Raw genomic sequence first — 23,976 nt, forward strand, 5'->3', positions numbered from 1 at the left:
GCGACACATGCAGAGGCTCGTCCGTGTGAAGAATATAAATTAAAATTATTACAAAATCTTTTTATTTTACTGTTAAATTTAAACGTTATTCGCAATTGATCTCTTCGACTAGATGAAGTTGTCGAGAAGCAGATATGCGATAACTGCCGGTGACGCCGCGAAAGAGTAGGACAGACGGTGTATAGCTCTGGCCTTTTCTTGTATCCGACGGCAGTCGAAGCGCTGGCTTCACACGGACGAGCCTCTGCATGTGTCGCGTGGAAGCCGCGATTCCGAGTTGGGCTCTCTGCCTTTGCGTTAGCTCACGGGATCCGATCGAAAAAAGATGGTGGTTATCGAGAACGATTGTCGTGACAACGCGGAAGTAGATGTCACAGAAAATATGGATAACAATCAGCCCAACGGTGAACTGGTTTCGAGAACTGAACAAAATAACGATGAGACGGACGTGCGTTAATTTGCATCATTATCATTACGTTTATCTGTGTTCTCGCGATTGCACAGCAAGGCATTCTCGACGACTGAGTTTACATCAGTCTCTTCGATGCTCGTTTTTGCCAATTTAGATTTTTATTTTAATTCACGGTTTAATTAATTTTTTATCTTTTGCCAATTCGTAGAACGTAGAAAGGATAACAAGTAAATTGAACAGAGATTTAATGTAATTTAACTGGTGAAAATAGGTATAAGTTGTGCATTAAGTTTTTTTTTTTCGTTTTTTTTTTTTAATGAAAAATGACATTAATATGGCACACTTTGATTACTACCGTTAATGTTAAAATATAATTGTAACTTTTCATAATTACATTATGCCAGTGTGCCAAAATGATGTCATGACATTGATTGTCACTTTTTTTTTTTTACAGGGAACTGTGGAGAATAATGAACAAAGGCAAAAACCGCAGTCACGTTTAGAATCATTTTTTGCCATAACAAAATCGTTGATCATACGGGCTCTTATCATTTATTTTATTACTAGTCTTTTTAGACGTTATGATAATCACAAGTCTCCCAGTAGTGTTGGTGATACACGCTTACAAGCTGTAAATATATTTTCCAATGGAACAATACTTGATCTTAGTGTTTATCTGTCAGAGTCTGAGAACTTTAAAAAATTTGATGATCCACAATCTTTGATTTGGTTTGAAGAAGGCCTGGTTTATGGAGATTGGTATGGTGGGCCTGATCATGATGGATCTAGAATTTTAAAGCATACATTTGTCCCTTCTGAGCGGTTAAAACAAAATGGTTCAATTTATCTTCATGTATATATAACGAAAAATGGAAAATCGCCAAACCCCAAAGCTGGCAAAGGCATTTATGCTGGTGAATATATGGCTTACTCTAAAAAAATGTTAAATAAATTTAAAAAAATTAAATATCAGAAGAAACATAATTTATTAACCGGTGAAACTACAGCCAGTAAAGAGGAACTGGAGGTGTGTATATTTTACTTTCAAAATTAGCAAGTTCTATATTCATATATTTTAAATGTGTACTTTTGCAGAAAGCAGAATTAATGGATAGAGAATATGTATCCCATTGGCATCCTAATTTAACCATTAATTTAGTATTTGATGAAACAAATTGGGTGTATGGTCAAGTGCCCCAACCATTAGATGAATGTAAGTTTAATTATATTTGCATTATGTGCATACATATGTTGTATTAAAAATATTCTGTATTACTTTTCTCTTAGATATACATTTCTTACCCGGTGGAAATTCTTACGAGCCAATACTATTTATGAATGATTTTTGGAATATGCAGAGAGATTATCAACCATTAAATAATACTGTAAAAGAATTGGAGCTCAGATTAACTTACCAGCCGCTTTCGTTGTTTAAATGGCAGATATATGCAGCTCAGACTATTAGAAATAAATGGACATCGTCGTTTATGGGTTTGTTACATTAAAAAAAATTTCGTCGCGTAAATATATGTATGCATAATTAATAAATTTTTATCCGTTATTATTTATTTAGGAGAGACATCGGATTATGATGATAACGATCAAGATACTCTAAAGGAAACCTTACTTGAAACAAATCCATATCTATTAGGATTGACTATAATTGTATCGATCTTACATAGTGTGTTTGAATTTTTAGCATTTAAAAATGGTAAGTTTCGAAAAAAAAGAATTAAATAAAAGCTTTCTATGCATCAGCATGAATTGAAATATTACTTGTATTTTTCAGATATCCAATTCTGGAATAACCGAAAATCTTTGGAAGGATTGTCAGTACGTTCTGTATTTTTCAATGTATTCCAATCTGTCGTCGTTCTCCTTTATGTTTTGGACAACGATACAAATACAGTTGTGCGCATTAGTTGCGCGATAGGTTTATGCATTGAAGTGTGGAAAATTAACAAAGTTACAGATATTAACATTAACAGAGAAGTAAGAATACTTGGAATTTTTCCGAAGATATCGTTTCAAGACAAGGGTTCATACGTGGAGTCTTCTACGAAGGCGTATGATAGGATCGCTTTCAAATATCTTTCGTGGGCGCTATACCCTCTGCTGGGAGGATACGCGATTTATTCTTTAATGTACTTGGAGCATAAAGGATGGTATTCCTGGGTTCTTAATATGTTGTATGGATTCTTATTAACTTTTGGATTTATCATGATGACGCCGCAATTATTTATTAATTACAAATTGAAGAGTGTGGCGCACCTTCCATGGCGTATGCTGTCGTATAAATTCCTGAACACATTCATCGATGATATATTTGCATTTGTGATAAAGATGCCGACGCTGTACAGGCTCGGGTGTTTCCGCGACGATATTGTTTTCTTTATATTTTTGTACCAAAGATGGATTTATAAAACCGATCATACCCGAGTAAACGAATTTGGATTCTCCGGGGAGATGGAGGCACAGCTTGTAGAAAGTAAAAAAGAGACACCTGCTATTAGTAAAGACCAGCTGGAAAAGGACGGGTCAGCGAAAAAAAATGAATAATACTTGATGTGTATAGATTTTAGCATCAAGTATGTTGTATCTTAGGTTGTCCCGAATTAATAAAATGTCCAATACCAAAGGAATTACACACATCAACAATTTATTTATACAATTTTCCGCATAACCGTGTGCGTGTATGAAAATACCCGAAAAGATCAAAATTATAAAACAAACTATGATGGTACACACGTGTATACAATAAACGCAGCCAAAATAGCTCGTCGTGGACGTCTCTCGCGATCCTCTAGAACAAAAAAAGAAAATAAATGTAAGTAGTGTGCTCAATGATGTTACAATTCGTTCGACTGCAAGATAGAACTTGTAACGTGCCACGGTAGCACGAAAAAAATATTTTACCGATTTTGTTTAGCTAAATATTGAAAGAAAAAAAAAAATGCAATAAGCAGTAACTATTTCAAACGATGTTAATATTATTGGGGGAAATGTTGCTATAAAATAAAATTGATTTAATTGTACGGATATGTATCCCTTCTTGTAGGTGACAAATTTAAAGCCTCTTCATTCATATATCGCGACATTTTGTAAGATTATGCAAGAGATGCGATTAGATAGTTCCTTCCCTTTGCAAGTTTCGTTTAAAATCTTGCATAAGAGGTGAAAGAGAAAAAGACAGTGTTCCACTAATGTTGACGTTAATATTACAAATTACATTTAATGTTGTATTTTATATTTTGTTAGAATAATTATATAATTATCTATCGTCGACTTACTGTCTATATTTTGAACAATGTACATTTATTACATATCCATTACTGTAATATAAATATTCGTTTCTAAATGAAATAAGTTTGTAGCATTATTTGTGGCCGTCACCGTATGCTAGATGCCAGATGTTTTAAACGGCAGCTCTCCGAAGAAAAGTAATTATGTGGAACTGCGGAGATATTTTACGGCATCACTGCAAAATTGAGAATATTTAAATAAAGATACGGCAGTCCCAAGTGTTATTAATACATCGATGCCGTTTTAAGCTGTAAAAAATATATAATAATTACAAATAATTCCTTCTAATTGTTGCTTTTACTACTTTTTAAGCTTTACAGGAACTTATAAAATTTATGCAAAACATCTACAGTGCTCGTTAAGAGCTTATACATGTAATTGAAAGATAAGTTTTAGGTAAAAAATATATATTCGAAAAAATGAGGCACACACTGCTTAGATACATAATTTAATTGAAATGTTAAGCATAAATTTCTAAATAAAAAGATATTTAATGCACTTAATTTATACATTATTTACAATAAAAATAGTATACATCAAAATATAATGAAAATTTTCTCTTCTCAACATATATAGTCATTAAATATTATTAATCTTGTCTAACTCTTTCGAGTCAAATACCTTCAAAACAAAATCTTAAATATCGAATCAGTAAATTTTTATTTATAATTTAACGAACAAACATCCAGCAGAATAATTTATTGCATCACTAAATTCTCTCTCAAAAAGTTAGTAAATAAAATTAAAATAATATCTTATTATTTAGCATCTGTAGATCTGGCAATGGCAAGATTTCTACGGATTCTTAATAATTTTATACAGAAACGAATCACTGAAGTACGTTAAAAGTAACCTATAATGAAAGTTTTATATGAACACATAATGCAGAGTTAAATTTTAACATAATAAAATTGAAATCACCGTATGACGACTCGACGGTGAATTTTACATTTTGATTTAAATTAATAACTAATTTAAAAAAATTGTAAAGAAAAGAGCTCGCTGACTAAATTTAGAACGTACATTTTACAAGACAACAGACACATTGAAGTACTTTATAATCGCAGATCTAATAATCTTGTACTTTTGCAAAAGAAGGCTCACGTACAACATTACATACATAAATTGTATCAAATGCTAGCAAAACTTGATTTCTTTGACATTTGGCTTTTACATTTATATGCTATTTCGCTTCGAATATACGCTTAGTAGACAAACATTACTTTTTTTTCTGTTGTAAGTGCAACTCTGGCTACTGTTTTTTACAAGGGCCATACGAATCACGCGTATATATTTTTTTTTCTTAATTATTTCATTATTTCCAAATGTTGGAACATTAATAAGGTATCAGGCAATTATAGTATAATTTCTAATCACTTGTTTTTTAGCTGCTTTACTTTCATAATTAGAATGGCAAAGCAAAAAACATATTAGGATAATTGTAGAATGATTATGATAATTAATTCGTTTTCGTTTTCAGTAGCCTCACTTTTACAAAGTTTAGAATGATAAATACAATACAAAACAAGTTTAATTTAATGCAATGTTAATACTCTCGAAAGTATCCAACGATAAATCTAACAATATAAAATATATTTAATAATAAAAATGCTATATAAATCTAATACAGATACGACCGCTGAACAAAATAGTGGAGTTTAGGAGAATATTGGCCGAAGTATAATTCACCTACAAACGCAATTAAACGTTGAAAAAAAATTAAGTATGCGCGTTGCAACTTTAAAAATTTGTATAGTATATATAATCCTCCATAAATGCGATTTTTTTTTGCTCTTTGTAAAATAGGCACAGATTTTGTTTAACTATATTTTGAATAATACATGAAACTGTATAAGAGATAGAGTATATACAGTGAAATGTGATGTCGCGTTATTTTCTTAAATATTTTTCCCGCATACAAAATGTATACTAAAGCTACGTTCCAATATCCACTGCCAATACTGAAACTCTAGAGTGCATACGTGACATGAACTATAACTTTTCAATGCTGGCAGTAAATATCGAAATGTAGCCTAAAGTAAACTATTGCAATGCCATTATTCGCATTAATAAGTGATTTATAAAAATAAATTATTATATTATGTATAAGTAGTATTGAACGTCGGTTTAAAATTAACAATTGGATCCAATTTCTGAATAAGGTAATTATGCAGCAAACTTCGAATATTAAAATACACCTCGATCTATTAACATTGTACATGTGTGTGTGATTTAACAAGATGACAGTAAATAATATTATTATTGCAATTGATTGTCGTATGTTAAAAAAAAATATAAAAATTAAAATAATGTTTTCTGTTTAAATGATAGTTTCCGAAAAAGCAATCTAAACCGTACATTCGAATTTAGAAGCAAATGTGTTTGCATGTTATTAAAGAATGATTTGATAATATGCGATAGCAAATATTGTTCGAAATAGGTAAAGCTCGTAACACGTATTTTAAAGCTCTAAATCGATGAGTTGCTTGGAGCAACCATTGTTAAATTAACTTTTTTTTTATATAATCTGAATGATCGCAAGCTATTATCGATCACTAAATACACACGTTTGTCAATAATCTTATTTTAGCAATTGGAACTATTTAAGTAGATGTAATTTAAGTTATTAAGTGCAAAAACTATCGCTTGATTAAAAAGTAACTATTTTGAAACATATTCCTAATTAACTTTGCGCAAATCCTAATCAAATTAATATTATTTGCCCAAAAATTATTCGATACTCTATTCCATTCCGTACGTATATGTTTTATAATCTAATAATAATAATATAACAATATATTATTGTATCAATATTAAGTATAATAATATTGATATAATTTATTAATATACTTATATACGCAATATTAATCAAATGCTGTTCTATAAAAAATCTGGCGTAATGTTTTTGTAAAAACATATGCAATTATGTTAGTTTCATTGTAAGTTATAAAGATTTTAATTTATTTTAAGTTATATAGATTTTCAGAAGGCATAAAGCGCTTTGGGAAAAATAATTCGATGCTCTTTACTTATTATCCTGGCGTACTGATCATGTAGGAATTCACCCGATCACTACCTAGTTAAAACTGGAGATCGACGCTAGTTTAAAAACGAGGTGTCGCGTTGTTGGCTTCTTGATGAAAACTTCACTACAAAACTTATTCTAGGATATACAAGGTTTGATAATTGATGATTTAATTGAGAGACCATTACTCGTCACAGAATAAATCTGGCAAGAATTCTGACGAGAATTCAGCATTCACACTTGCACTGTCGATTAAATACTCTCGTTTGCTTTGTGTAGAAATATTTTACTATACATATTATAATCTATGTTAAGGCTACGCGTTTTTTTTTTGTTCTGTGACTTTCTGCGTATTTACTTCAACGTTGACTCACGATTAGTCACTAAAAAAATCATTGTGTGATATGGATGTTTCGCTTAAGCAGCTAAATTTGCATCCTTAGCCATACTATAGAAAGAGCTAGATGGATTGCGAAGTAGTATTTCCGGAGAATCATATTCAACGATCAGACCTTTGTCCAATACGATCACTCTGAAACAATTACAAAATACAATTATCTTATTTAAATAATCGGTCTTTAAAAAATTTGTCTTAAAAAATTAAACGCACATAAATAAAATAATTGTACACACATTTATACGCGAGATACAATATTAATAAAATATAAAATATACCTGTCAGAATCTAAGATAGTATTGAGTCTGTGGGCGATTGTGAGAACAGTGCAATCCTTAAATTCTTGGCGAATGGTAGTCTGAATCAAATCGTCTGTCTCTAAATCAACAGCGGCCGTTGCCTCGTCTAATATGAGAACTTTCGTCTTTCTAAGTAACGCTCTCGCTAAGCAGATCAATTGTCGTTGCCCTACGCTTAAGTTCTCTCCGCCTTCAGAAACTTCATGTAAAAGACCGCTTGGCAAGTCTGAAAAAAAAGATAAGTTATATTATTCAAAAATCCAATTCAAAAAAATTTTTTTATAAAACATAACAAAAATTATTCATACTTTCGATAAATGATTTCAAATGAGCGTGTTCCAACGCTCTCCAAATTTCCTCGTCGGAGTAACAATCGAAAGGATCCAAATTCATCCTTAACGTTCCAGAAAACAATACGGGATCTTGCGGAATAATAGTCAATTTCGATCGCAGGTCGTGAAGACCCAGTTTAGAAATATCGATATCGTCAATCAAAATTTTTCCGTTGGCTGCCTCAATTATTCTGAAGAGTGCCAATGTTAACGACGACTTTCCAGCGCCGGTTCTGCCTACTATGCCGATCTTCTCGCCGCCGAGCACACTGAACGTCAAGCCGTTCAGCACGAGATCTAATCCCTCTCTGTAACGAACTTTAAAATCTTTAAAGTCGACACGACCATGTTTAGGCCACTCTGTCGGAGGTGCAAACTCTGTGTTCTTCCATGGCGCTTCTTGTTCGGTTTCGCCGTACTCCTTTATTCTCTCTACAGCGACGATATTAGTTTCGACATCGGATGTCATTCGCACAAGCCAATTTAAAGTTTGAGTAATCTGAAGGAAACGTAACATAAATCCTCATATAAATATACAAGATATTCTTTTACAAACAATAAAAAAAAAATAAAAAACCGTAATAAAATCTTACTTGTAAAGCGTAGCTGACCGATAAACCAACGAGTCCTGAACTCATAGTATCTCTACCTAAAACAGCGAATAATGCTGCAAAGAATATAATTAAATTTCCAACCATCTCCAATCTCACGGCCAGCCATCTACAACATACATATTAATTAATAATTATGCATATAGAAATGTAATTAAATCATTATTTAAACATATACCTGTTTGCAATAATGCTAGGGAAGTAACACACTTGATTGAAATCAACTCTATTTTCAGATTCATGAATAAATTGTTCTTGTACACCGTACGCTCTGATTATTTGCGCACCTAAACATAGAAAAGTAAATTATTTTAGGAACGTAAGCTTCTATTAATAAATTAAATATTAAATAGTACGCATATATCATTGTTGAACATACCAGTCACCGATTCACTGAAATGCGAATATATAGGAGATCTTGACACGGACTCTAATCGTTTTAATTGGCGCGATGTTGCAACATAAAAACGTTGAATAAAGTAATAAATCGCGCCTATTGGCAGTATCACTACGATAAATATAGGTGTACTGTAGCTTATGACAACGAGAGTAGCTATCACCTGCAATGCATATAACTATTAATAACATTGAAAATATTCGGCTAAAATATTATTCTCATTGCATTAAAAAAAGCGAAATATTGATATTATAATGTATGCAATATAAATTAACTGAAATAAAAAGAAATATTCATGTGTTAAGCAATAACATAATAAATAAAAAACAAGAAACATAAATTTAAAAAATACATAAAATTGATTGAACAAATCAACTTTTTAAGTAACATAAATAAAAAGACGTAATATATTTCATGCATAAATTGTACTAAATGAAGCTTATATCTCTTCCGGATAGCAGTCGTTTATACAATAAAGACAAAAGCTAGTGCTATCGTTTCGTAGGCCCACCAACATGTACCATCAATATGATTATTGTAGCATTAGACAAATACATAAGCATTAACATTAAAATGTATTCATATTTCTCTTAAAACAAACTCGATATTGCTCAAGTAAATCTTTTACTTCTAGTGAAATTACTCATCAATTGTAGTCATTCTGTAAGAATGGACACAATTATACTCGATGGTAGACTTTATTAGCACACTTACTCGTGTTGCAAATGTATCTTGAAACTAAGTTTGTAAAGCTATTGACGAATTATATTATAATCCATCCAAAGTACCCAGTACACAATAATATATACCACCATTGCTCAGGCACCTCTTAACAAATACAAAATTACATGTTCAGGAATAACGACATATCTGATCGCAGTCTACATGTATGAAACTCAAACTGCGAGATCGAGAAGAAATGAGAAAGCAATGATAAAGAGATCCCAATTGATATTTTCGACACGCTATGAAAGAAATTACCTCAAACAAGCAATAGATGGTATCAGAAATTTGTGGGGGAAGAGATGTATCCAGTACGTCCACGTCTTTAGCAAACCTGGAGATAATACGACCAATAGGAGTCGTATCAAAGAAGGTCAATGGGGCACGCATCACAGCACGCAGCATCACTATGTGCATCTGGCGAGCAGCCAACCAACAGCCCAGCTGCGGTGCCAAATCGCAGAAAAAGCTCGCCACCGCTACAACATCAGACATGGATGACTTTCATTGTAACAGCACCTGATACAGTATGCGTGATTCGTGAAAAAAGAACGATAATGATCAAGAAATTATAATGAAAACTTATCGTATAAGCATATATTACAATACAAACGAGACATGTATGTTGGACATGTATTGCACGATTAAACAATAACTCTCGACATTATCGGACTTAAATGTGCTTTGTTACTGCCGAATAATTGCCACAGACGAGATTCATCTTTCTCTACTTCCGTTGTAACGCTGCTCGGGCATCTAATGCCAATTGAGAATCCGTACCACCGATTGGAATTACCGTTCTAGTCTCATATTATGCAAAAGTGTGGAGTTTGCTGTGTTGCATACCAAGATATATATATATATTTTTTTTTATATACATATAATAATGGTAGTAGTAATAGTAATAGGAAATACAAATAAGTCACACGTTCCCAGAAGGCAGAAACGTAATTAGAGGATATTGTTATACAAGCAAGTAATAAGCGTTACCAAGCACAAGCAAGACCATTTCTGTACATGGAGATAACTGGTATAATTGTGTCCATTTTCAGAATGATTACTACACTATGGTTGCACTATTATTTATACAACAGTTGTACAAATTTTACATTTGTGAGGTATAGTTAGATTTACTAAAAAATTAATATAAATTAATAAAAATTTTTTAACGGTAACTGGAAAAGTTTTAATGTAAAAGATTTTTATGAATATCAAAAAGGGAAAATAATTAAATCGATACTAAATAGTATAAAAACAATAAATTGAAGAAGCCAAGTTCTTGAGCAATATTAAGTAGTTATGGAAGAAGAAAAAAAAATACAAAAAGAAATGAGAAAAAAGAGATGATGAATTATTCTTTAGCGTTTCTAACTTGTCGGATCTAAATACTGATAGACAGAATATCAAAGAAACAGCAAAGAGATGAATAGCAGAATATCTGGTTCTATTACGTTTTCTGAAACGATGCATTTGACACACATCATAATCAACCATTTGATCAATGAATTTGACGATACATGCGATGCGATTGAATATGATCGGCACAATGTAAAACCCGACAAAAGCATTTTCGTGAATTACTTCGCCTTTTCATAAAATACAACGAGACAACTGAACGAGCTTTAACGTTGTATAGAAGTACGATTCGTTGTTACGACTTTGCGTGGTTCTCTCGCAATTATATCCTAACAAATCATAAAAATCAGAATTTATCTCGTACAAAAAAAAAATCAACACATGACACACATACACACGCACGAACACGGATCTTTTTTTTTTTAATATTCTATTAATGTTTGGCTCTAGATATTTTAGAGTACAGTAAGTATCTCCAGCAAGAATTTTTTAAATAAATTTATAGAAAAATTAAGCTAAGAAAGAAAGCAACCAAATTGCAGCTGTTGTCTGGCCGGCTAAACGCACAATACGTACGGGTAAACCGCTCGAATGCTATTCGAGACCAGCAAGTAACGTCGGAAATTTTTCTTACCGTGTCCCATCTACTTTGCCGCGTTGATTGTAACTTCTCATATACATCGAGTAGCATACCCGTGCCCATACACGTTTAGCCGGCTAGTATATCTCGCCACTTTCTCTAAAAACTTTAAGCTTTGTTATTCAAATTAATAACCGCATCGAAATTATCAGCGAATAATTAAATTCGAATTTAACTGATAATTTTTGTTGCTGAGAATCCATATTCTTTAACTCTGTGCACTGTATAGTGTTCATATATTTAAATGCGTGCAACAGTTATACATAAAAAGACTTGAATTTTTATGATAGCGCGATTTATATCAATATAATGAAAGCAAATACTTTATTTCGCATTTGTTAATCATATTAAATTAAAATTGATTAATATACAAAATTAATTGAATAAAATACAAATAGTTTAATAATAAAAAAAAGATGTAAGATATTTCACAAAGTGTTAATATTCAAAAGCAAGTTTAAACACGAAATAAAGCAAGGAAAAAAAAAAATAGAAGAAATATATCAATATTTGCAGCAAGGTGTGTATCACTTGATAAATAAAAAACGTAATATTAATTCATAACAACTTAATTGCCACAGAGACCATTACTTATATAGTAGTGCGTTAGTTATATGAGAATATCATACCGAAAAGAGGCAAGTCATCCAAGTACGCAGAATAACCGGTAGAATATTGTCAATAACATCAATGTCTTTACCAAGCCGACTAAGAATTCGGCCGATCGGAGTTCTGTCAAAGAATGACATTGGGTTGTGAAGAACACGTTGCAGCGTACTCTCGAAGATACGCCTAGAGGCGACTACCGTCCCTTTAGCCAGGAATAGCGCCATTGCAAATACTGTCACGCCTACAACGATCGGTAATCAACAGCTTTATGATTTATCGGGTTAAAAAGAGACATTTTTTTGTTTGTTTTACATATCAAATATTTGCTTCCGCGAATTGTCGGATGTACCGAGATTTTTTTTTTTTTGAGAATGAGTGAGAGTTATGTTAAGGCTTTACGATCGGCAATGTTCATTATCATTAGTTGCTCATCTGCTTTGTCTAAACTTCGTGCAAGTTCCTCACTGCAGTCACACATGAATTGAGGTGCGCATAATTAAAGAGAGGTAATAAGTATGAGTGCAAATAATACATTTTTGCGGAGAGTAATGAATGCGCGGGTAATGTTAACACAGTAACGAAAAGATAAGAAGAGTGATAACGAGTGGTACTTTGTATAATTGCACTGTTAAAAACAGAAACATGTACGGTGTTGGGCCGAACATGCAATTGCTCGTCAACCTATTAATGACGCACGCTTCTGATAGCCATTCTGCTAATCATTAATTGAATTAATGAAGAACAGAAACTGCGAGCGGATCGGAAGTCCCTCAATTAATTGTCGATATATACACTTAATCATATTTGTACCGATTGGTGGACCAAGTAATTTCTGCTAAATATTAAAAACAGCAATATATGTATATTAATATGTAGAGATTAAAACTATAATTCTCGCATACCGATGCTAAACAAAATAACCAAGCTCTAATGCTTGGAGGTAAAACGTTGTCTATTACATCAATATCCTTCCCAAAACGGTTTAATATTCTGCCGGATGGCGTAGTATCAAAGAATCCTAAGGGTGATCGTAGCACGCTGAATAATAACTCAGAATGCAGTACTTTACTGCTCCATAAGCAGCCGATAACCAACGCTGTCTGCGACAGCACTACAAATATAGCTGAAATTTAATTTAAAATAAATAAATATAGTATTCTTCCCTTGTTGAGGAGATTCTTTTTTTTTTCTTTTTCCAACTACTCGTGTATAGGCTCTCTAAAATTAATTTGTTACTTTTAAGAAATTGGTTTGGCTACTAATTCGAATGGACTGGTTAAAATGCGCAATGATGCGCATACTGTTAAATTTGGATGCTGCAAAAAAAAAAAACATCGCCTTTACACAAAAAAGACGTAAAAAACAGTCTTTGTCATTTTAATTAGTCACGTGTATTAATAACACTGATATAAGCGTTAGTCATTAGTGATAACAAGTTAATAACGAAAGCGAAATGATTGTCGTGGCTCGAGATGAAGATACGTTTGCGGCACATGCAATATACTACGGCTCGCATATTTAATTACATATTTAACGCTGAATATGATTGTGCGATCTCACGTTTTGCTCGATATACAATTCCATAAATATGCGGTTTAATTATATAAACTTACATAAGAGCGTAATTAAACGTTACTCCATTCCACTCTGAAATTAATCTTTTACGTTAATTAAATTGATCGTCATGATTAGATTTCACACACTGAATAACTTGAGCAAGAATTTTGGTCACATTTAGTGTTAAATATGTATATGTATGTTTTTAAACATAACAAAAAGTTAACACAGCTGCATCTCATCGACAAGATTTTTTGCCAAGTTAAGATAAACGTAATCGCGATCAGTAAATTAAAAAATGTGCCAAATTAATTTCTACGTAATTATACCTAATCAGAAAATGAGCGCCAGTTTTGCAAAATTTCTTACTACATTTAAACAAGTTATTTTAATAAATTTACATTTACTTTATAATAATTTAAATTTTAAAGATATGCTAGGAAGCTTTGACTTGTATTGCTACTGCATGCTTATATTAGATAAAATATTTTATATTATTTAAAAAAAAAAAACCCATCCCCGTTTTTTTTTCAAAGTAAATTTTAAATATATAATAATAGATAAATTACGTTTTTTATAGTCTATCTGACAGACATTTGAACAGAATATAATACCAAAGAAATTGTTGACTATAAAACTTTCAATCAAGAAAAGTGGATCTATCGAATATTAAGTGATAGAACAAATTAAGATATTTTCAAATTAATCATCTGTATATACACATACACACGTACACACATATTCGTTACCTATTTTTACTTTTTATCTATAATCAGTCATTAAATATAAATTTTTGAGAACAAAAAGTTATTAATAAAAATTAATAAACTAATTAATAAAGAATACGAAATAAACAACATTTCAAACAGGTATTCCATGCAATAATAAAGGAACAATTTATGGAAAATTATTACTACGACACTTGCAATCATAACATGACTACTAAAATGTTTCAATCTTTAATTTTGAGTTTCTAATTAGTAACGTTTGTTCTTGTTGTGTTGTGTTGTGTAGACACAGCAAACTACACTTAGTTTGAATTTTTTTTGAAGAAAATTATTTGGACTTACTTTTAGAATTAAATGGAAAATGTGATGTGCACACACGCGTATAATATTAAATACTCGAAATGAAAAGAAATGATTATGCTAATAACTATTATTTTTGTTTATCATCGATTTAAGAGAGTTGTGGAAATAAAGAAACTAACGTTAAGATTAATTTATACCCCAATAATGTGTAATCCGTGAGGAAACATGCCTTTCGAATTCTTATATGCTATGACGAGCAAAATTTACGTGCCATTGCCTGTTAACGTTGTACTAAGTGAGTTATATTAAATGAAATAATTGCTTTTTGGAATAGAAATGATATGTATATCCATACAAGTAAACGTAAGCAGTGACAGGGGGTATGCTTACCTGATATTGTCCATAATAAACGTAAAATTTTATACAATACTGATCGAATCTATCTGACAAACGAATAATATATTATAAGAATTAATATATGATGTAGAAACATACCTTGACCAAAACCTAGTGCACCATATACTCCGAGGTACATATCACGCTTCGCCGTATCTAATGTATCGTTCACAACGGTGTGATTATCGTTTGACCAAACGCTGAGCCAAACGCTTGACCCAATGCTAAACGATTGAAAGACTGCATTCATTACGATGGTTGATATCGATAAAAACCATCCAATGGACTTCAAGTAGTGAGAGTACACTTTCCATTTTACCTTGCGAGAAAAAAAAAATTATCCGTATATAAAAAAACAATTTCTCGTAAAAAAAAAACGAATTATAAAGATATGTTATTTCTTTAATAATTGATAATAAAATTTAAAGCAACTTACGCTTCCGGTTTCGGCTTTCTCAACTTCTATCAGCTTCTCTCCAATATTGTTAGCTTTCGGTGCTTCTTTTTCTTTTATACTATTCCTGTGCATATAATTAGCAGACTGTTGACTTTCCGTCGAATATTGCCTGTGAAAAATGCACATTATTTTTTATTTAATCGATCTGCCGTATAAACGCAAGCAACACAAACTGATATACCACAATATATTCATAAAATTATACCTTGTTAAAGAACCATTAAGTGATTTTTTGTCGCCCACAGAACCGGATTCGCTCTCGGATATTCTCGACCGTCCTCGAGTTAACTTTTGTTGTAATTCATCTGCTCCTATTGTTGATTCGAGCTGTTGTTTTATTTCGCGTAAATCATCTTCAGAGCCCTCATCAACGTGCACTGTTTCAAATTCGTCATGTGATTTTAGAATAATGATAAATTGTTCACAAGATTATCAATGTTATACAAAACAAAATAAAATCGAGAAACCTTGCACATGCATACATTTTTAATTAAAATACAAAATGAAAATTTAGAGAATTAAAAGAATTATTATTAAAATTAAAACTAAAAATTATTCAAAATGTAAAAGGTTACCCGTCGTAAACTTCGACGTTCGAATTCGATAATTTCAGAAAATTTTAATATAAAATATGGAGGGTAATTATCGGCATTTGACATATTCTAATTGTAATATAAAAATGTTTTTGCATTAAAAAATTCGACAAAAGCATTTATTATTAATTTACACTAGTAAAATGAATATTAAATTATTTATTACTACTTTATTGGCAAGCAGAATCTTAAAACAAAGGGATAGCGAAACTTTGAATTTAATATAATGTTTATTTCATCATTAGCGATCTCTAATAACAAGGCAATTATGCAAGCATAGTAGGAAAAGGAAATGTAATTACTTTTTCGCGGACTTACGATTTCCAACTTAAATCCAGGGAAAATGTAACAATAAATTTATATAATAAATACGATATAAAAGTGCAAAATAAGGGCATAATTATTAATAGATACCTTCTTGTAAGTGTTGCACCAAAAACTCGGCGAAAGCACCTTTTTTCTCGAGTAACTGCTTGTAAGTTCCACTCTCTGTTATCTCGCCGTCTTTAAGAACAATGATGTTGTCGACTTCCGGTAGATAAGTAATACTATGCGTAACAAGTACTCTAGTTTTCTTCTTCAATAGACCATTTGGACCTATCACTTTTTCAAAAATGTGTTTTCCTACGTGGGAATCCACTGCGCTCAGAGGATCATCTAGGAAGTAATTTTCCGAATCATTATATACTGCTCTAGCTAAGGCTACTCTTTGTTTTTGACCACCGGACAAATTTATGCCTTTCTCCCCGATTTCTGTTTGATCACCCGCAGGCAGCATCTTAAAGTCCGGAGTTAAAGCACACGCTTCTATCACACGGTTATATACTGATTTATTCAAGGCTTTTCCAAATAAAACATTGTCCTGCAACGTAGCATTTTGTATCCAGGCTTGTTGCGAGACGTATGCAATTGATCCCTAAGAAAAAAATTTAGTATTAATATCCGCTCGTCCAATTTAATTTAAAAGCTTTATAGAAACGAAACCTAGCATACCGTTTCACAATTTTATTATTTACCAAAAGAATACTTACTTTTGTATTTACTTTCCCGCTTAATTTGTCCATTTCGCCAAGTAAAGCAGACAGAAGAGAACTTTTGCCTGATCCTACTGTACCAACTACTGCTACTAATTGACCTTGTTCTACATGGAAATTGATATTTCGTAGTATTGGTCTCTCGACTTCCTCGCTGTCCCAAGAGAAGTTACCGTTCTCAATTACTAACGCATGTGCTGAATCAATGAGATAAAATGCTTACTGTAGACATTATATATATCGTGCATAGAATTAATACTTAAAACACAAATTTTACACTTACGATCTGACGGATCGTGCTGTACATTATTAGGATCCAATTCCTCCATATTCATAAATTTATTAATACGTTTAACAGAAACATAAGCCTGTAAAAATTATGTTATGATAAATGTGACAAAAATATTCCTATCTAAAAAAATTGGTGGTAAGAATAAAATCGCTTTTAATCTTATCTCGAAATATTGCTGCCGCTTTTCCGCGACATCAATTGATTCTCTCGCTTGGCTCGCTTCATGCCAAGCGAGAGTAAACGTCAGTTGTTAAAAAATTATATACAGACATTACTACACTTACTTGAACTATATTACCAATCATCATAGGCAACATTGACAGCGGAAATCTTAAAATGTTGAATAAACTGAGTGAAACGAAGGCAATTTTACTATTTAAGACATTCTTTTCGTCTAGAAGTACGTAAGTTGTAAAAGATACCAGAGATACCTGCAAGAAATAAATTTATGTAAAAAAACAATAAAAAAGAATGCGGGATATTTTTTTTTAATTAATTTAAGAAGTAAAAAAATAATAATTTCTACACACGTACCAAAAAGGGTGCGCACGACCATATGAAACTCGTACCGGCATTCAAATATGCCGCTTCTTTTAACACTTGAATTTCCTTGACTCTAATTTTAAGTATTTGTTGCTCAAATGATGGTTCCCAAGCATATAACTTCAATACTTTGATTCCATTAAGTACTTCGTTCATTAATTTTACCCTCTCGTCCTTGCTTTTCATTTGTCTGATTTGTAACGTCTTCACTTTGTTGGCAATCAACCCATTCACGGGAATAAGAATAATCATAACTGCTAAACCGGCGAATACAGCCGGCCCTAATATGTTCCAGAGAAAATACAAGGCTAGGGCTATTTGTAGAGGTGCCGACCAGATCATATTTATGTACGCAGTTAGATCCATAAATCTTTGAGCGTCCACTGACATCAAGTTGACTATTTCGCCTAGCGTCGACTCTTTTCTTGCCGCGTTAGACATTCTCAACGCCTTACGGTAAATTGCCGCAATTAACGCAGTACGTATACGTAGCCCGACCAAAAACATACGATGAAAATATTGTGATAGTACCAACGTTTGAAGTATCGCCGTAAGTAAAAGTAATACAGAATAGAAGTATCCTTTCCACATCGGTTCATCTCCTTCGATAAAATCAATAAGGAGCCTGAAAAATATGATCGAGAAATGTATTATAAAATGATACTATTGCAGAAGCATTTTTTTTTCAAATATAAATAAAATAAGAACAAAATTAAATATGTAAATTAGAATTTATGTACTTACTTTAATATTTGTGGACTAATAAAAGTCATGACGTCTTGAATCAATTTCAGAAATGCACCAAACATGAATGTTGCACCAAAAGCTTTACAGATAGGTGGTAAAATGGAGGCGACTTTCTTTTTCCGACCATCGTTAAAGTCTACTTGTCCAGACGCTTTTCGATATGATACTTTTGCACTTTCTACTCTATATATAAATATATAAATATAAAATACGTCTGTTACATATGTTTTAATTAAATTAAACAATAAAAATAATTGAGATACATTATGAGACCCATCCTACCTAAAGTAAGTCCAAATCAGCCTTGTTAGCACAAGAAATGTATGAACATGTTGTTAAAAAGATACTTTGTAAGATAGTATTTTATATTATGTATGTGATTAAAAAATTATTTAATATAAAATATTTTTGATTTGTATAGAGATTTATCGATTACACTTACTCGTCTGTTTTCCTCAAGTTTTTATTCCAGTATTTGTCGAACTTTGGCACGATCTCTGTAGCCATGTCCTCTGGATTCATAGACCACAGATCGGATGTTTCGAGCGGTTTTCGGAAGCCCTTCCATGCTAAAGCATCGAACCATGCGAAAACAAGTCTCGAGGGGAAAGAAGAACTTTGCTCTGGACATGGTGATTCAACCTAATTAAACGTATTTCGTAAATGTATTTTTCACTAACCATTTTTATATTCTTACAATTAATAATACGCATTTGCATATTTGTGTAAAATACAAGATATTACCGTGGGATATTCGGAGAATTTGGGTTCTGCATCAACCAAAAAATTAAGTACAAATAATATCACTACTATCGGATAATAAATCATGTAAGACACCAGTGAGTACGTCGATTCTGCCTAAAAAGAAATTATTTCTTTAGAAATTGCATTATATTACTTAACAATCATCAGGTACGAGTTAAGATATTTTATTATATTTTATATAAAATGTCAAGAGGATATTGCAGTTAGTGATAAGATCAAAGTAATTATAAAAATCTAGTGTAAAAAATATGTGCTTTTTAAATCCATATATCTGTAAGGTGTTTGAAACATGTCGCTCTCGAAAACTGTAGGTATCGTGATAAAAAAAATCCAACATACCCCTTTAATAAATTCATTTACAAAGCTTCTATATTGGATACATCCACATAGAGCAAGGAAAAACCAAAATAGGAATAAAAGACCTGACGTCCGTATTCCATGTTTTCTATTGTATTGCATTAAAGTTGATGCTAACGTCTGAAATAATTATTCACTTTTAATTAAATGTAAAATAGAAAATTTATAAATTTAATTAAAAAAAAATAGCAATAATGCAAAAAATGCATTTAAAAATTAATATTTAAAAAATATACTTACAAAGCTAACAATTTTTATAACAGGTGTCCAATAATCAACACTGTGGACTGTACTATAAGTACTTGTGTGTATTGCCATTCCTAAGTCAATTATGGAAAGCAAAATTAATCCTATAGTAAGTACTTGTTTAGAAATAAATAACCACGTGTATGGGATGTTTCTTGTTTTGCTATTTAAAATGTAATACGCCTCCATTGCCGAGAATGTCCATAGAAATATACATGGTACCCATACTAATATCGTTTTTTGGAAGCATTCTGTTAAGTCTGGATCGTTTGTGTACCATGTTAGATTAGCATCCTAAAACAATCGGAAATTTTGACTGGTATTAATTTTTTATTCTGCCACTGTAATAATCATAAATCTTATCACATAAACGACGAAAGGTTTGTTTTAACTTTTTTTATTTATTATAAAGAGCTCGCCGATCTTGTGATTTCTATTCAATAGAACGGCGCCGAATGCCGAATTACGGGCGAGAAATAAAAAAAAAGGAGAGTCTGATGATGTAAGCCGCTCCATTCGACGCGGCGTTCGCGGAAATTAAACTATTACACAACAGGGAGTAGGGTCGCGTCGAGCGAGCAAGCAAGAGACAACGGATCCACCGTTCAGTTAACTTAATGATCTCCTACTTCTATTTTTTTCTCGTGTCTCGGTTGGGCCCGTCCGTTATCTCCTCCCAAAATATTTTCTAGCATAGTCTCCACGCAAGATACAGGATGTTCTCAGTTATAAATCGTAGTCGAACTGTTGCTTTTCATTTTTAGTATCAAAAAGCTGCTACATTTCGTTTTAATTGTTCCCGTCGTTGATTAAGTAGATATAGACTAAATAGAATATCAATATTATTCATTGATCTTAATGCATCGAAATAAATGATTACTCATCGCAATGTTTTATCGTTTAAGAATTATCATCAGTTTCTTGTCAGCTGATACTTCCTCAGCATTGATAATTTATATCTATAGTCAAAGAGTCCTACAATCTCGCGATAATCATCGAGTTGTTTTGCCGAAGGCATACGTTACATGTGCCTGATGCTGTTCGCCTCCGATCGAGCGAGAAAGAGAGAAAAGAGACGAGAGAGAACAGATATCGTGAATCCCAATTGATAAGCCTTTGTAATATTTGTGCATGCGGCGCCCAGATTACGCTCGGCTCTCGCGCATGCGTTTGCAAATTATTTCTGTAGATTCGCCAAAATCGTGCAATTAAAGGAGATGTGCTTTATCATGTTGGCTCTATAACCCAAAAGCAAACACGTGTATGTATGTGTGAGTTCGTAAGTGTATGCACGACTTAACAGTAACGAAGTGAGATGAACAAGTTAAGCTAGAATTACAATTTTTTAAGAATTTAATTTTTAACGAGCGCGTTGATTGGAAAGCGGATAAAACGTTTATGAAGATTGACAAAAAGAATGGTACACTTTGTGATTAAACACGCTCGCGAAATTTATCGCATGATGAATTTTACATTGTATCAATCTGAATATAATTTGTCCCTAACCGCGAATACATTCTTCAAAGAGATTAGCGTAAACTCAAAACGCGATTTATGCAACTCTTCAAGTCTTCAACGATACATTTTTAATTGTTCTGTTAAAAAAGATTCGCGCGGAATCTGCATCGAGCTATAACTCCTCAACACGCACTTTTCTCTCTCTGTTAGTCTTAATTTATTTCGTGTAAACTTGCTTGCTTGAGTTAATTGCAGACAGAGCTAAGATGTTAATTGAAGGGCATTTCATAGTTCCCAAGATTTATCGCATCTTTGTTTCCGAGTAAAATCACGTTGCTAATCAACGACTGAACTATTTCGTAACGTCATTTTGCTCAATCCTATAAGAGAAACGAAGCGTATCAGTACAAAGCAGCAAAGTACAGGCTTGTAATTTACTTTCAAGTACCTATTTTTAACTTTTACATCAGACGGCTTACAACCTGGACTCGACGGATTACACGAAGGAGGCAACCTCCATGCACGAGTCCACGGAACCTTCGAAGAGTGACATACGCGATCCGCGGGACGATCGTAGCCCGCCTCCGCTATCAAGCGTGGTCAAGAATACGGAAAAAGACGACTTCGGGGAATAAAAGTAAAGGTCTAGGTTTGACCATTTTGTCTCATTACTCACCCAGAACTTCGTGCCGCAGAATTGGTCCATTCCGATCGTCTGGTTCTCCATAATGACACATTAAGGTTCGCCGGGCGAAGCGAGTCTTCTCTACGCGTGGAACTAGCTTCGAGCTGACCGCACCACGCTACGCACAAGCTACCGAGATGAGACTGGCGGCCCTGACGGGCAGAGCGAGGCCGATCTCTTTCGTCCTAGGAATCGCTGTCTTGGTTTCGCTTGCACCAACGACTTGCACACCACTGTACACCGTGCCACACTGCGGCACGCGATGCAACTGAGGAGGACGAAGACCAGCACGAGGAAATACACGCGGCAGAGGGGAGGCCCACCAGCGCGTGACACCCGCTACGAGCGATACGCACGAGTCATTCCGGTCACCGTCGTCGTCGCCGCTCTGAAGCTGTCCGCGGGACGCGTCCCCGTCGCCGCTCACAGTCCTGCAATCGTAACGATTGTACGTCGCGTACAAGCACGCCCGAGCGCGCCTAAATTCATTCGTGGATGTCCGAGCGTGTCCAAACCGACCACGTCCGCGTACGCCAAACCAAATGAAAGCCCTCACGATATCGCCTGCCGTATGTGTATGACGTGTACGGCGCGCATCGGTGTAGAGAGAGCGGTGCGAAACGATTAAAGCGGCGTCGACGCCGGCGGCCGAGACTGCGCGGCCAATCGCCGCGCGCTGTTTCGCGCACCGTGCAAGATTACCTCCGCGACGCGAATCTAAATGATAAGCACTACACCGTAGGGCAGGCATGGCGTTTTCTGCGCCGACGGCGGCTAGCGTACGTAATCCTAGGCGGCGGAGGCAGGGGGATGAGAGAACAGGGAGAAATCAGTCATCGGCAATCCGGCCGGCGCGGTATATACATGTGAAACTCGACGCACACGACGCTATGACACAGTCACGTTCGCTAGCTGCCGTCGCCATATCTGCCTTTCAGCGTACGTATGTTTATGCTACAATTAGTGTAATTAGCTGTACTAATTTAGGGCTTACTTTTCGATCCGCGGATTGGGAAAAAGACGACCTCCGAACAGTCCGAACCCTGCTGCAGAAATTGCGCTAACTGCTGCATAAACGAGTGCACCCCGACCCCTGACTGTAGTCGGATAAATTCATACTGCTCGCCCCAGCTGGCGAGCTTCTCCGGACCCAATCGGAGCGAGGAGTACGATTTCTTACCCAACCACAGCCACAGATCATTTTGATCCGCGTCGCGAAAGCAGCCCGAAGGATATCGCAAAAATTGCTAGAGCGCGGTGCCGCCACTGCGTCTGAGCTGCGTCCCGCGGCTATAGTCGCACATATACATATGTTCACGTCGCATCGAGCGCGCCGTCCGCGGGATCCGCATCGACGAACTCGGCCTCGTTATTTTAACAACCGCAATTTTTCCGCGCGGGAACTGGCACCATGCCAATGCGGTCTTCGAAATGCGTCATATATATATATATGTACATATATCGAAATACCTATGTCGTTTTCAGAGATGCATTTTTCCTCTTCACGCCAGTTTCGAGTAAACCCGATAAGCTTCCCGCTCTATTGCCGGCCACGCTTTCCGTTTCATTTATTTCGATCACTATTACATCCTTGCGAAAAATTAATAAAGTGCTCGGACGAACAATACTCGCGAGCACTTTTACATGAAACGTTTCGTCGTGATTGATATAATTATCGTACGTTGAATGAAAATCTATATTCCTTATTCAA

The 23,976-nt window shown here is 33.9% G+C and overlaps 2 protein-coding genes across 5 annotated transcripts; one reads left to right on the forward strand and one right to left on the reverse strand.

Annotated features, from left to right (window-relative positions):
* The first annotated feature begins 279 nt into the window (after positions 1 to 279).
* Positions 280 to 3,054, forward strand: LOC139110305 (putative lipid scramblase CLPTM1). The gene is made up of 6 exons (XM_070669962.1): positions 280 to 448; positions 867 to 1,439; positions 1,508 to 1,625; positions 1,700 to 1,903; positions 1,986 to 2,123; positions 2,202 to 3,054. The coding sequence occupies exons 1-6, from the start codon at positions 326 to 328 to the stop codon at positions 2,969 to 2,971; spliced, it is 1,926 nt and encodes a 641-aa protein (XP_070526063.1). The 5' UTR covers positions 280 to 325; the 3' UTR covers positions 2,972 to 3,054.
* Positions 3,055 to 4,351: 1,297 nt separating this feature from the next.
* On the reverse strand, positions 4,352 to 22,826 carry Mrp (Multidrug-Resistance like Protein 1). Of its 4 annotated transcripts, none has more exons than XM_070669952.1 (22): positions 22,257 to 22,826; positions 20,117 to 20,416; positions 19,859 to 19,996; positions 19,499 to 19,612; positions 19,197 to 19,396; positions 19,037 to 19,057; positions 18,752 to 18,937; positions 17,999 to 18,632; positions 17,749 to 17,895; positions 17,456 to 17,540; positions 17,170 to 17,369; positions 16,553 to 17,054; positions 15,751 to 15,922; positions 15,525 to 15,654; positions 15,188 to 15,407; positions 9,758 to 9,978; positions 8,759 to 8,939; positions 8,558 to 8,666; positions 8,362 to 8,488; positions 7,745 to 8,267; positions 7,416 to 7,662; positions 4,352 to 7,272 (listed from the first exon to the last, which is right to left on the reverse strand). In XM_070669952.1, the coding sequence occupies exons 1-22, from the start codon at positions 22,305 to 22,307 to the stop codon at positions 7,158 to 7,160; spliced, it is 4,623 nt and encodes a 1,540-aa protein (XP_070526053.1). In that variant the 5' UTR covers positions 22,308 to 22,826; the 3' UTR covers positions 4,352 to 7,157. The 4 variants fall into 4 exon arrangements, with proteins under 4 accessions (XP_070526053.1, XP_070526052.1, XP_070526051.1 ...); XM_070669951.1 differs by lacking the exon at positions 9,758 to 9,978 and adding an exon at positions 12,125 to 12,345 and having other exon boundaries at positions 22,257 to 22,825; XM_070669950.1 differs by lacking the exon at positions 9,758 to 9,978 and adding an exon at positions 13,007 to 13,227 and having other exon boundaries at positions 22,257 to 22,825.
* Between the last annotated feature and the right edge of the window lie 1,150 nt (positions 22,827 to 23,976).

The sequence above is a fragment of the Cardiocondyla obscurior genome, linkage group LG20 (assembly GCF_019399895.1).
Source record: "Cardiocondyla obscurior isolate alpha-2009 linkage group LG20, Cobs3.1, whole genome shotgun sequence".
Classification (NCBI taxonomy): Eukaryota; Metazoa; Arthropoda; class Insecta; order Hymenoptera; family Formicidae; genus Cardiocondyla; species Cardiocondyla obscurior.